This window comes from Aquarana catesbeiana, linkage group LG03 (assembly GCF_042186555.1).
Source record: "Aquarana catesbeiana isolate 2022-GZ linkage group LG03, ASM4218655v1, whole genome shotgun sequence".
In the NCBI taxonomy this organism is placed as follows: domain Eukaryota; kingdom Metazoa; phylum Chordata; class Amphibia; order Anura; family Ranidae; genus Aquarana; species Aquarana catesbeiana.
Genome location: NC_133326.1, coordinates 654,712,475 through 654,727,488, shown reverse-complemented (window position 1 = coordinate 654,727,488; position 15,014 = coordinate 654,712,475). Strand labels below are relative to the sequence as shown.

Below are 15,014 nucleotides of genomic sequence, written 5' to 3'. Positions count from 1 at the left end.
ACTAACCATGCAAGTTTAGTCATGCGATCCCCCCCACTGGAGCTGGTGGCCCCCCTCCGCCAGAACACTCAGATCAGTGCTCTCTGCCATTGGCTGAAAGCGCTAATCCAGAGTCAGTCAGGGCTGCTGGTTTTCCAGCATGCACGTCACACACAGGCGGAACGTCAGCCGTTTTTTTTTCTTTTTTGAACCGACAAACGTCTCCTGACATTCTGCCCAAGTGAACGGGGCTTAACAGTATCTTCCTTAAGATGTAAACAAATATCGTTCATGAAAAGTGTTGAGGAAAAACCAAGAGTTTAAGGATTGTGTAATCTACTGCATAATACCATTGAATAATATGTATTGTAGGTTGTAAATAAATACGGGATCTTTTAAACACACACATACATATATATATATTTTGTATAGGCTGTCCATCTACACCAATAGTCTGTACCAGTTAAAGCAGGGGCCGGAAACTGGTCAATTGCAGGCAGATCGCATTCCTTCCTTGCCAACCCCCGGAACCTGGACAGGATGGGCAGCGGGGGCTGCATTTGCTGTAACTGATCCCCTGAATTTTCCTCCTGCAGCAGTTGAAAGGCAACTTCTCCTCGGGTGCTGCAGGAGAATTCATGGGATCAGCCCCAGTAGATGTCACCCCTCCTGTCCAGGGAGCCAATGGCACCTGCTGCCTCAGCAAAGCCTGTCAGAGCAGGGGAGAGCCACTACAGCTGGGCACAGAACTAAATCAAGAGAGGATGAAAGGGAATCTAATTAGACAGTATGCTTTCAATAATTCCCAAGAATGGAGATGTCATATCTCACCTCAATGAAAGTGTCAATGTTGTCCATGAGGGCTTGCGCTCGGTCGGTGATAAACTGGTTGACACAGGCAATTGCATGAGACCTAGGACAAAAAAAAGTATACAATACATTACACATGGGGGAGGGCTTAGGAAAAGTTTTTCACTGTCACTTGAAGTAGTCAAGAAAATAACCTGATTTTGGGGCTGCAGTGCTTAAAGAACTGAAGGAACTTGGGGATCATTATGTTGAGCGGCCGGTTTAGAGCATCGCTGTCCAGAAGCTCAGAGGAATCCTCACAGATCTTTTGCAGAGCGCCAAATGCACCCTTGAAATGCAACAAAACAAGACTTACAAAACAAGCACTTTAAAAGGAGATCTGTCATTAAATACAAGGAAAATAAAAACAAAAATATTTTTTTACTTTCGGCTATAAAACGCATAAAAAAAAAAAAAAAAAAAAAGAAAAAAACAAAAACACTAAATTTCTTCATCAATTTTAGGTCAATATGTATTCTGCTGTATGTTTTTGGAGAAAAAAAAATACCAATAAGCATATATTGATTGGTTTGCGCAAAAGTTATAACATCTTCAAACTATGGGATTTTTTTTTTTATTTTTACTAGTAAATGGCGGCCATCAGCGACTTAATAGCAGGACTGCGATATTGCTGCAGAAAAAAAAAAAAAAAAAAATCAGACACCTGACACTTTTTGGGGACCAGTGCTAAAAAATTTGTACGGTCCCTGTACTAATGACACTGGCAGGGAAGGGGTTAACATCAAGGTCAAATGGTTAAATGTGTTCCTTGGGAGTGCTTGTACTGTGGGAAGGCATACATCCATGTTCCGTTCAGTAAACGTACATAGGACGGTCAGCATCTGGTTAATTAGGTGCAAAACCCGCACAAGTTTCTATTTCACTTTGAAATAGAAACTGGTGAGGGTGGTGCAGAGAGACCGGTTTCCGGTCTATCTACTCTATTCTTTCACTAGCTTAGTTCATTCCACTTACACTCAAGTGTACACAAAAATCATAGCATACATTCCCAGATATACACAATGAACCATATTATGACTCATAAATAATCCTCAAAATTGCCAACAAATGATGGAACTGCTCAGGCTTGGCAGGGCAGAATGGAGAGGCCTTAGCGCCATACCTCACATGTGTTGTAATCTTCTGAATTCAGAAGGTTGCAGAGCTGAGGTAGAAGTTCTGGCCACATCTGCAGCTCCCCTTTGGATGCAATAGTGGTAATGAGAATACCTGGAGAGAAACAGGAGCACAATTTCAATCAGAATTCAACTGTTTTTTTATAAATAACCAGACAATGTATAGTGGGAGGCATAAGAGGAACAAACAGGGCCCTGATTCAGCACTATTCCAATCAAGCTGCCCAGCATAGCTATATTACTGAAATGCTATCTTGACCAAGCTAAAAATGTACCAACCTCTTAATTACACAGCACCACCTAGTGCTTAGAAGAAAATCATTTACAGCAAGGGAAAATAGTATTTGATCCCCTGCCGATTTTGAACATTTGCCTACTGACAAAGAAACACTCAGTCTATAATTTTATTGGTAGATTTTAAACAAACAGAACAAAAAAAAAAAAAAAAAAACCCAGAAAAATGCATTTCAAAAAAAGTTATAAAATTTGCATTTTAACCACTTCAGCCCCGGAAGGATTTACCCACTTCATGACTAGGCCATTTTTTGCGATACGGCACTGCGTTACTTTAACTGACAATTGTATGGTTGTGCGACACTGTACCAAAACAAGATTTTTTACTTTCTGCTATAAAACACATCCAATAAAAAAAAAAAAATCAAAATTTCTTCATCAATTTAGGCCAATATGTATTCTGCTACATTTTTATTTTTTTTTTTAAACCAAAAATAACACCGCACAACAAAACCCCAATATGCATATATTTACAGTTATTGTCTACAAACTATGGGATTTTTTTTTTTTTTACTTACTAGCAATGGCGGCAATTAGCGATTTTTAGCAGGACTGACATTGCAGCAAACAAAATCGGAAATCTGACACTTTTGGGGACCAGTGACATTATTACAGTGACATCTCTATCTTCTCCCCTGTCAGAACAGCGATCTGTCTCGTGTACAGCCGAACCCACTGATGGGCTCCCCCCGCTGATAGGCTCCCCACTGTCAAATCAGCACCTGATCGCGCCTTCAGCGGCGTGCACGCCTCCCAGGGGCTATTACACGAAATCCCGTATAGGCACGCAATTTCGGGCAATAGAGCTGACTTGCCACAGTACAAGTACATTAGGCGGTTGGCAAGTGGCTAATGAGTGAAATAAGTATTTGACCCCTATGCAAAACATGACTTAGTACTTGGAGTACTTAGTACAAAACCCTTGTTGACAATCGCAGAAGTCAGACGTTTCTTGTAGTTGGCCACCAGGTTTGCACACATCTCAGGAGGGATTTTGTCCCACTCCTCTTTGCAGAGCCTCTCCAAATCATTAAAGTTTTGAGGCTTACGTTTGGCAACTTGAACCTTCAACTCCCTCCACATATTTTCTATGATATTAAGGTCTGGAGACGGGCTAGGCCACTCCAGGACCTTAATATGCTTTTTCTTGAGCCACTCCTTTGTTGTTGCCTTGGCTGTGTGTTTTGGGTCATTGTCATGCTGGAATACCCATCCACGACCCATTTTCAATGCCCTGGCTGAGGGAAGGAGGGTCTCTACCAAGACTTGACGGTACTTGGCCCCATCGATCGTCCCTTTAATGCAGTGAAGAAGTTGTCCTGTCCCCTTAGCAGAAAAACACCCCCAAAGCATAAGGTTTCCACCTCCATGTTTTAAGGTGGGGATGGTGTTCTTATGGTCATAGGCAGCATTCCTCCTCACACAGTGAATTGAGGCCAAAGAGCTCGATTTTGGTCTCATCTGACCACAACACTTTCACCCAGTTCTCCTCTGAATCATTCAGATGTTCATTAGCAAGCTGCAGACGGGCCTGTAAATGTGCTTTCTTGAGCAGGGGATCTTGCGGGCGCTGCAGGATTTTAGTCCTTCACAGTGTAGTGTGTTACTAATTGTTTTCTTAGCGACTTTGGTCCCAGCTGCCTTGAGATCATTGACAAGATTCTCCTGTGTAGTTCTGGGCTGACTGCTCACTGTTCTCATGATCATTGAAACTCCACAAATTGAGATCTTGCATGGAGCCCCAGACTGAGGGAGATTGAGTTATTTTGCGTTTCTACTATTTGCAAATAATCGCACCAACTGTGGTCACCCTCTCACCAAGCTGCTTGGCAATGGTCTTGTAGCACATTCCACCCTTGTGTAGGACTACAATCTTGTCCCCGACATCCTTGGACAGATCTTTGGTCTTGGCCATGGTGGAGAGATTGGAATCTGATTGATTGCTTCTGTGGACAGGTGTCTTTTATACAGGTAACAAGCTGAGATTAGGAGCACTCCCTTTAAGAGGCCTCTAATCTCAACTCGTTACCTGTATAGAAGACACCTGGGAGCCAGAAATCTTCCTGATTGATAGGGGATCAAATACTTATTTCATTCATTAAGATGCAAATCAATTTATAACTTTAACCTGTTTTTCTGGATTTTTTTGTTATTCTGTCTCTCACTGTTAAATAAACCTACCAGTAAAATGATAGACTGATCATTTCTTTGTCAGCGGTCAAACGTACAAAATCAGCAGGGGATCAAATACGTTTTTCCCCTTGCTGTATGTACAGATTCTACAAATGAATGTATCCAAATGAACATATGTGAGGTAAAATTATGAAAGCCAATACTGCTGATCTAATTTTTTAAGTAAATCTACAGGGAAAACTTTTTTTTTCTCTTAATTTTAGAGTTATGGGGAGGGTTATATCCCCTGTAAGTAGAGCTGCACGATTAATTGTTAAAGAATCAAAATCACTGTTCTACCCCCCCCCCCCCCAATCTTAAAACAGCATTTCCCCGACAAAACAAAAAATCTGACAAAAAATAATAAAAATAAATAAAATCCAGGCAGCCTGGCAAGTTTATCTCAACATCGGAGATAACTATAAACAAAGTAACATTTCGTTCTTAGATCAAAGGAATTAACTTGTGTGTGCAAATGAGCTCAGTTTAACCACTTAAAGACTAAACCTTTTTCTGACACTTGTTCCTTAGTTAAAAGTTAATATCAGTATTTTTTGCTAGAACCCTCAAATATATATTTTTTAGCAGAGACCCTAGAGAACAAAATGGCAGTTGTTGCAATATTTAATGTCACACTGTATTTGCGCATCGGTCTTTCAAACGCGTTTTCTTTTTTGAAAAAATACACTCAATTTTTTAAAAAAAAGTTAGCCCAAATTTTTAGTATAATGTGAAATATTTTAGGCAGTGAGAATGGAGATCTTTATTCTAAGCAAAAAAGAAAACAAATATTGTGATTCTCATTTTAGCCAGAATCGTGCAGCTCTACCTGTAAGGTTTATTTTTTACATCTGTGTCCCCCTTCACTTCCTGTCCTATACCCAAAATAGGAAAGTCCCTCTAAAGTGAGGAGATCCCTGGCTGGAATGAAAACTGGTGTCCTTATTGGAAGGTACCACCTCTATTTCTGTTCTGGGGACAACCCAAAATTTGGAATTTTCTTTTACTGTCAATTATGGTGGTAATAGTAAACAGGACTAAGAGGATGAATCTCCCCAATGGTGGCACAGAAAGCAAAAAAAAAAAAAAAACACACAAGTGTTTTAATCCCTTTCCTCAACTTTTGCCTTTATTTATACTTTTAAAAATGCAAGCTCATTGGCAGTTATGCCAATTCTGTTATAACTACGTAAAGAGTAGAAAAGAAGGCAAAAAAGCAGGTTCATGTTACTGTCCCCTCCCCAGCAACATTTACACCCCTTATCACCACTTATTAGCTGCTGAGATTGAAAGGAAAGTCCTGTGTAAGCTGCAAGTATCTGAAAATATAGAAAACGTATGGTTATGTACCCTCCCATATGACAGCACTGACTTGCCCAGTGCTGTCACAGAGTGAGTCACCTGTACTCATAGGTCCCAGGTATTTCCTTCAGAAGCTGGGAAGAGCCAGCATGCATACTTACAAATCTATATTACTGACGAGGCAAAATTTAATTGTGCCCTAATATGCCCTTATCAGAAGCACCAGACAGTTAGGCCTGGTTCCCTTCATGCACCTCAATACTAATTTTCATTCTGATTGTTAACTCTGTAGATGCCCTTAAGTAGCCATTAATGTCCTGGATCAGACAGTATGAATACGAAAACCATCACTTCATATCAGGTTCTGAACATCTGCATCACTTCCAGAACACTTTAAACTCTTTCAAGCACTGTATGTCAAGGAGGTGGATTGTGGAGTGGAGGAGGGGAAACTGGAATTGTATGACACTTTAGGAAGAGGATTTTTATGCGTGGAGCTATATTGATTAAAATACTTGATTACATATTTGGTGGACTTCTTAAATATCTATGGGTATGCACATTAAAGTGATACTAAAGCTAAAGTTTTTTTTACCTTCATGCATTCCTTGCATTAAGATAAAAAACGCCTCTATCTCTCTGCCTCAGGGTTTGTAGCACGGGCACAAAGATTAGTACAAAATACAGACACCATTACTGCACATCGGGTTATGAACATCTGAACTGCTTCCAGAACACAAAAAACTCTCAAGTTATTTACCGATCGTGGCTCTGATGAGCGACGAACCATCTCCGATGCTGTTCAAACATTCCTGCTTTATGAACTCTGAGACCGGCTGAGGGAAGTTCTGGTAATGGGCTTTCACGTTGTTTTTTAGGATCAAACCACTCAAAGATCTTGTGGGCTCATCTACAAAAGGACGACAGAACATTTTATCCAATAAAACTAAAAGATGAAGCAAGACAGAAAATTTATCATCAACAATTGGAAGGACTACCAAATTACAGAAGATTAGGGTAGGGGGATCGTCTAAACATTAAAGTGGCCTTTATAGTCCCACAGCTATTATATTCAGCATTTGAACAAAAGTCACGGTCCATGCATCTGTAACAAGGTCAGGGGCCCCTGGTGAGTGAGAATGGGGGTTTACAGCATACAATGTACCCCTTTGGTATTTGGAGATCAGTATATTTATAACACACACGAGGTTCTCCTGACAAGTCCACTAATGTTAAGGGTCCCTTTTCTCCTTTTCCCCCTAGTAGTGGCAGGGGCAGTCCTTACTGCTACACCGAACATAGCCCACATAAATGGAATGCGAGCACAGTAGTGAGCTCAGAAGACACAGGTTCAGCAAAACATGGCATCACTTACCTGGAAAGATGGCAACATCTAGTGGCAGAAAAAATTACTGCAGATGGACAGTTCTGTCTATAAAAGTGAAGAACTTCAGGAAAAAATCTTGATGGGCTTTCCACATTTTTTTATATCTTTAGCCGCTGTCCTGGTTTTTTCATAGCCGTAACGACTGGGCTATGGAGACAGCTTCAGGGGAACAAAAACTGGACAACTGGAAAACTGGCAAGCATTTAACCCTGGAGACATGTCCACTTTCCAGCGAATGTGTGCCACCACTCTTGCGCATCGGGGACAGCGGAGGGGATGTTATCGGCCATCGCGCTATTCTGACTTGGGACATCACAAATGGTCCACAGTGCAAGGGATTACAAGCTGGAATTTCAAAGCTCTCTTCTGCACTTTATGCATTTAAAAGTTCCCTTGGAACTCCCGAAAAGAGAGAGAGTTCTTTCCAACACTGGAAGGGGAGAAGTTTTGGCTTCTGTTCCAAATCTTTTATGGTGCCAAAGCTAAGATGTCTGGCCTATTCTGGACCTCAAGGGTCACATCAAATTCCTGGCATAGAATTTTTCAAAACACCTATGTGCACATCCCAATCTTTCAGCCTCACAAGTGTTTGTAAGATTTGCTGTCAAGGATCACCACCACCAGCTTATGGCTTTGCCATTTGGCCTGTCCAATGCTACCAGAGTTTTTACTGAGGTTTTGACTCTGGGGTTGTTGTGGACATAGTATTGCTGTTATGGAGTATCTGGACAACCTGCTTCTTCAAGAGCAGTAAGAGCAGTTGGCTCAAACCTGGCCAAACAGGTTAGTTGGTGCAGGTCTTCGAGCGGTTCAGTTCGGTAATTAAACTCCAAAAAAAAAAAAAAAATAAATAATCAGCCATGGTCGACACGTCGTCTGGAATAGGTGGGTCTAATCCTGGATACAAATCGGTCCAAGGTTTCTTTCACAGGAAAGGTGCCTTTCCCTCCGATCTCAGATGGTGTCCCTGAGGTCTCTGGAAAATTCTTTAATTCACTTCTGCACAAGGGTGTTGGAAAGATGGCTTCCGCTTTCAATGCAGTTCTGTATGCCCTGTACCATTCAGGAAGCTGCAAATCAATATTCGGTCAGCCTGGGACAAGACCTCAGTCCCTGGATCTGCCTTTGCATCTGAATCTGTGTCAGGTCGGCTCTGGAGTGGTGGAATGCTTCCTGGATGCTGAATACGGGAAACTCCTTCCTTACAATAGCTTACAAAGTTCTAATGTCAAGATGGGGTGATACTCTGGAAAACTGGTCAGTTCAAGGAACATTGTCAGTTTAGGAGTGGACTTTGCTGAACAACATTTTAGACCTTCGGATGATTCATGTGTCACCAACTTTGGTATGGCTACCTTCGGTTACACCCAGTCCAAGTGACGTTGAACAATGCCAAAGCAATGGTGTACGTCAATCACCAGGAAAGCACACAAAGCCATGTTACTCAAGTGGGGGCAAACGTAATATTGTCCATGGCAGAGCTGCATGTTCCAGTATTATCCACCGTGCATTTACCAAGCATGGAAAGTTGGCAGGCAGACTTCCTTAGTTGTCAGCAGTTGAACCAGGGTGCTTCACCTGGGAGGTGTGCGAAGTTTTGTCAGGGATTAAACACTCCGTACATGGATCTTCAGGCATCCAGGTTCATCACCAAGCTGGACAGAAGGGGTACTCAGAAGTTTGTGGTAGATACTAAAGCGACTCCATGGGATCAGTTTTTCCCTGATCTGCATGTTCCTTCCACCTATGCTCCTGCCTCACCTTCAGAGCAGGATACAGACAGGTGTGTTGGTGTTTCTCAACACTCTGATTGACCATGAATGTGGTACACAGACAATATCACCCTGTTGGCAGACAAGCTGTGGGATTTCTGGATAAGCTGTTGCAGGAACCGATAATTCATCCTGCCCACAGTTGCTGGCTTTGAGTTTTGGATGTTTCCAAATGAATTATTCCTACACTGCTCAGTGTAAGAAGCTGACATCAAAAGAATGTGCAACTATCCGACAAGGATGGCTTATTTTGCCTGGTGTGAGGCTCGAAAGTTCCTTCAACAGTACATCATGGTGTGCATTTTGGCTTTAGGCAGTTTAGTCTGGAGTTCAATCTGACCATGCACACTTTCAAGAAGCAAATCTTTGCCTTGGCATTTCTATTCCACAGACCTTTTGTATATCATTCATTGATAAAGGATTTGGTGCAAGGGGGTCAAATGCATTGTTTTGCCTGTAATGTTGTCTCAGTTGGACCTACATTCGGTATAGTCTGTTTTACATGTTTTGTTTAACCCAGTCAGGATCATTGTTGTCGTTTTTCATACAAGGTTGTCTTTTTTTTGGTGACCTCTACCTTGGCTCAAAATCTCAGAGCTGGCTTTTCTTTACCAAGATAAAGTAGTGTTGAGATCTTGGTCCTCTTTTTTGCCTAAAAGTGTCATCTTCACAACAATGTGTGAAGGACATGGTGTTACCATAGGTGTGTCCCGATCTGAAACACTAAGGAGAAGGTGGTTTGCTCTTTGGATCTGGTCTACAACTTCATTTCTGCAGTCAGATTTCCTGTCTGTTCTGCCAGAGGGGCAACAGGCTGCTTTTCAATCCACTATTTCTTGGTGGATTTGGATTTTTTTTTTTTACCCTTCAGGTCGATGGCATAAAAGATAAAGTTCCTTCTTTTCCAGTTCTACCAGGAGTGTTGATGCCTCATTGGCAATTCAGCATAAAGCTTCAGCGGCTCCAGTTTGTGAGGCTGCTACCCATCTTCTGTTCATACATTTACCAAGTTTTACCAGGTAGATGTTTTTGCCTCTACGGATGCCAGTTTGAGTGGTCCTGCAAACAACTATCTGGTATGGTTAACCAATTTGGTTATTAGGTTTTAGGCTTGATGCCACTGTGCTGTTGTGCCTAACCCTTCGTATATTCAGTGCTTTGGGACATCCTAATCATAGTGGGAATGTAAAAACCCTGTGTCCTGAGATATAGGATTAAGAAATTAGGATTTTTGGTTTACCTGGACACATTGATCCCTTCCCTCTAGTATGGTTCCTCATGCAAAACTGAGGCTGTGCTGGGAGGAAAGACGTTACGCCTGAGCAGGAAGTCTGCTTTTTTTTTGGCCAGTGTCTATTAACCTGAAGGTGGCAGCATAAGCCAATCGTTACAGATATAAAGAAACTGTGTTGTGTCCTGTTATGTAATCCAAGGAAAAAAAAAAAAATAAAAAAAAAAAAAAAAAAAAAAAAAAAAAAGAGGGAGGGGGGGGGGTGGAATTTATGGTTTACCTGCCAAATGATTTTCTTGGAGTATGTCACAAGACAAAGGGATCCTACCCCCTTTGCTTTGTGATTCATGGTAGGCTACAAAAACAAAGCCTTGCTGGAAGGTTTTATGCGTAGAAGATATGTCCTTTTGCCAGTTTCCCTGAAGGTGGCAGCCTAACCCTATTGTAATAGATATGAAGATACCCAGTGTTCTTTAATGTACACTTAAAAAAAAAATCCTATTTTTTTTAATAAAGTGAACAAAAATCAGGCAAAAGTCAAAACGAATTATATTTGTATGTGCAACATTTGGGCATCTTGCCAGGTAATAAATATCACCCCAATAGCAGAATTCACAGCCTCCATCTGTTTCTTGTAGCAGCTAAAAAAAAAAAATCTTCCTATTCTTCCTGGAAAGGACTGGTTCCCCTCCCCCACTCCTCCTTATAGATGTTGGTTTTTTGAACTATCCAGATTATTAAAATTATGGGTACTGATAAAAGCATGCAAAAAAAAAAAATCTGAAATGCTCACCTTCAGATTTAAGCCGCGTCAGCACAAAGATCAAGTAATTGTTAAAATCCGGAAATTGGTTCAGCTGCTTCAGTTTCTGGGAACAAGTTCAGGACCATATTGCTTACTGTTACATAAACAGGAAAAAGATACAGATGGAAGAACACAGAGCTTTATTCAGTAACAGAGCAAAGATCAATGAAGCTAGTGGCACAGCGATGTTTTCTAGGCTTGAACTGTGCCAAGGGTACTGGAGAGATTATTAAGGGGGCACCAAGCCAGAAAGAATATTAATCTCAAAGTCTAAGTGTCCTTCAGCAAATCATTTAAGCCAGGACTATCCACTGTTTGGATTCGGCTTTTGTGGAGCTGCTTGAAGGCTGAGGTACTTACATGAAATTGGGACTACCAGCCTGGCTGGTAACCTAGCTATTTGCAAATATATAAAAGTTTCCAGAAGCAGAGTAGTTGACCTATAGAAAAACATTAAAGTGATAAAGACTTTTTTTTAAATTGAACAAATGTGTTATACTTACCTGCTCTGCTCAAGGAGTGGTGACAGCCTCCTCTTTCAGTCTTCCGCATTCCTGAACTGGGCTGTGTGTGTACATAGACAGCGTGGCTCAGCCACAACCCCTGTACACCCACCAATGGCTCCCACTGTTCTCAGAGTCTCCCGTGAGAGAAGGGAAGAGGAGGTGCAGCCAGACACAGCGCTGGATTGGGAGAGGGGTTTGGAATGTTTTTTACCCCAATGCCGAGAATGCATGAAGGTAAAAAAAACCTTTTGTGCTTAGAACCACTTTAAAGTCTAGCTCTAGTTCTTATCTTACTTTAAATACAAGTCCAAGTGTGCCCAAACAAACCACTTCAAATTACTAAGAATTGTGCCCACTGTCAACACTGTATAAACTATAAGGAGCATCATAAAACACAAAGTATAGAGGCACTGTGTTCCAGCAGCGGTAAGCGGACTTCCAGTCCCCGGAAAACAAAATCAGGTTGGGCCGATTGCTGCTCGGGCATTCGCAAGAAGCTTTGTATTTTATGAAGGCGTATGAGGTTTCCTCTAATTGGCTGGAGGTGGATAGGCGGGGGGGGGGGGGTCACAATCTCTACCTCAGCCAACCAGAGGAAGCCTTGTTTGATCATAAAAATACAAAGCCTCCTGTGATCTGCTGAGCAGCACTCATCGTGACTTGGTTTTGTTCCGGGAACAGGACGGAAAGCCCCTATACCACTGCCAAAGAACAGCATTGTATACAGTGCATAGCTGATGCTATATATAATGTTTATACAGTGCTGATGGCGGGGTCATTTCTTAAGATAGGCTTAAAGGCATATTATTCTTGCCCACAATGAATTAGGATTAACGCGAAGTTCCACCCAAAAGTGGAACTTCCGCTTTAAGTGCTCCTTACCCTTTGACATGCCACATTTGGCAGGTCATTTCGGGGGGGGGGGTACCTAGTTTTGACAGGTACCCAGCTCCCACTAAGGCCGCCTAGGCGGCTCGAGCATAAGTTCTCTTCCTCCTCCCACCCTGCAATTCACCCGACTGTGAAGCGATGCCAGCGCCACGAAGAGGCACGGGAGAGAAATGAGGCTTCGGGCGGCCTCATCGCTGGACCGTGGGACAGGTGAGTATCTGTTTATTAAAAGTCAGCAGCTACACTTTTTGTAGCTGCTGACTTTTAATAAACACGGGCCGGCTGGAACTCCACTTTAAGAGGGGCTGAAATGTTGTTCTTTGAAAAATTGCATCTCCAAACTTCTTCCAGCGCGGTTTGAGTAAATAAAAAAAGAGCTTGAATCAGTTGAATTCTTTTGAAGGGGAGAATTAGCCAGTCTGACCTCCGACCTCAGGTCTTGTCACTTAAAAAGTACTGAACAAAGCATGACACGTTTGCCTTTTATGCCATGCTGCAGACAGGTAAGTTTAGTGCATCTTTAAAGGGGAAAGTCACAGATTACCATCAATATCCTGGATCAGACAGTATGAATACAGAAACCATCACTGCAAAATCAGGTCCTGAACATCTGCATCACTTCCAGATTTACAATACAGTCCATGAACTTGTAGGTTGGCTGCTTCCATAGGGAATTCCTCACCAAGGGGTTTTCTTTATGAAGGCTTACCTTGATTACATTTATATACCAAAATAGCCAGTGATACAGTCAGGGTACATCCAAGATCTGCATGCCCCAAATCATAATTTTAATGCATATTGTCCAATTCTACGCTGTATAAACTTGAATGCTTATTGGATTGAAGCAGATCAGGTGATTTGTATTTGTGTAATGAGGGAGGGTGTGGCCTAAGGAGATCAACACCGTATATCAAGGTGTGCATAATTATTAGGCAGCTTCTTTTCCTCTGGCAAAATGGGCCAGAAAAGAGATTTAACTGACTCTGAAGTCAAACAATTTAAAAATCGTCCAGAGGGATGCAGCACTCTTAAAAGTGCTAAGATTTTGGAGCGTGATCACAGAACCAAACGTTTTGTTGCAAATAGTAAACAGGGTTGCAAGAAACATGTTGTGGAAAGAAATAAAAAAAAAAAAAAAAAAAAAAAAACACGCAAATTAACTGCCAAAGCTTAGAGAAAAATCAAACGTGAAGCTACCAGGAACCCATTACGCTCCAGTGTTGTCATATTCTAGAACTGCAACCTACCTGGAGTGCCCAGAAGTTACAAGGTGCTAAGTGCTCAGAGACACGGCCAAAGTGAGGAAGGCTGAAACACGACCACCACTGAACAAGACACATACGTTGAAATGTCAAGACTGGGCCAAGAAACATCTGAAGACAGATTTTTCAAAAGGTTTTATGGACTGATGAGATGAGTGACTCTTGACGGACCAGATGGATGGGGCCTGTGACTGGATCAATAATGGGCACAGAGCTCCACTTCAACTCACACGCCAGCAAGGTTAAGGAGGAGTAATGGTATGGGTTGGTATTATTAAAAATTAGCTAGTTGGACCTTTTTGGGTTGAAGATGGACTCAAAATCAACTCCCAAGCCTACTACCCAGTATATTAGAAAACACTTTGTTCAAGCACCGGTAAAATAAAAAAAAAGTCTGCAACTTTCAAGAAGACCATGATATTTGTGCAGGATAATGCACCATCAAAGTACTCCACTGCGTGGCTAGCCAGTAAGAACTTGTGGGGTCTTCCTAAATAGGATATTTACCGAAGGAAAACAGTACATCTCTCTGAACAGTGTATGGGAGGCTGTGGTTGCTGCTGCACAAAAAGTTGATGGTCAACAGATCAAGAAACTGACAGACTATGAATGGAAAGCTTATGATGGTTATTGAAAAGAAGGGTGGCTATATCGGTCACTGAGTTGTTTTTTGGAAATGTCAAATGTTTATTTGTAAATTTTGAGTTGTTTATAGTTCTCACTTTAAGACCCCTTTCACACTGGGGCGGTTTGCAGGCGTTATTGCGCTAAAAATAGCGCCTGCAAACCGACCTAAAACTGCCGCTGCTGTTTTACCAGTGTGAAAGCCAGAGGGCTTTCGCACTGGATCGGTGCGCTGGCAGGAGAGAAAAAAACCTCCTGTAAACAACATCTTTGGAGCGGTGTATTTACCGCTCCTAAACCACTCCTGCCCATTGAAATCAATGGGGCAGCGCGGCTATACCGCAGCTATACCACCGTTGTAGCGGGGCTATGCAAGTGGTTCTAACCCTTTTTCGGCCGCCAGCGGGGGTTAAAACCGCACCGCTAGCGGACGAATACCGCCGCAAAAACGACTGTAAAGTGTCGCTAAAAATAGTGCCGTTTTACCGCCGACGCCCCCACCGTCCCAGTGTGAAAGGGGCCTAACAGATGAAAAAATTTTATTTTTTTTATTTAGTTGCATAACCATTCTGCACACTATAGTTGCCCAATAATTGTGCACACAGATATTCTACTAAGAAAGCAAAACCTCACTTTTGATACGGCAAAGTACTAATGCGCTACCAACAGTATCAATACAAATAAAGTGCATACATATAAAGTGCTAAATGAAAAAAGCACCTAAACTTCTATAGTGTAACCAACACCTCAAAAATGTAGATCGTGAAGTAGCGCTAATATAGCACGTCAAAAAAAAAAAAAAAA

At 41.9% G+C, this 15,014-nt stretch overlaps 1 protein-coding gene and 2 non-coding genes across 4 annotated transcripts in view; all 3 read right to left on the bottom strand.

The window, feature by feature from the left end:
- TNPO2 (transportin 2) overlaps nt 1–15,014 on the bottom strand; it is a 59,598-nt gene that overhangs the window by 31,025 nt on the left and 13,559 nt on the right. For both annotated transcript variants that reach the window (XM_073622721.1, XM_073622722.1), the window contains exons 3-7: nt 10,916–10,991; nt 6,493–6,642; nt 1,952–2,058; nt 984–1,117; nt 811–892 (exon numbers count right to left, since the gene is read on the bottom strand). In XM_073622721.1, coding sequence (XP_073478822.1) covers nt 811–892; nt 984–1,117; nt 1,952–2,058; nt 6,493–6,642; nt 10,916–10,991 — 549 coding nt within the window. The remainder of the gene's footprint in view (nt 1–810; nt 893–983; nt 1,118–1,951; nt 2,059–6,492; nt 6,643–10,915; nt 10,992–15,014) is intronic.
- LOC141135776 (small nucleolar RNA SNORD41) lies at nt 6,050–6,119 on the bottom strand. The gene has a single exon (XR_012243630.1). It is a non-coding gene; the product is annotated as a small nucleolar RNA SNORD41 (small nucleolar RNA).
- Nucleotides 12,879–12,949, bottom strand: LOC141135775 (small nucleolar RNA SNORD41). Its single transcript, XR_012243629.1, has one exon. It is a non-coding gene; the product is annotated as a small nucleolar RNA SNORD41 (small nucleolar RNA).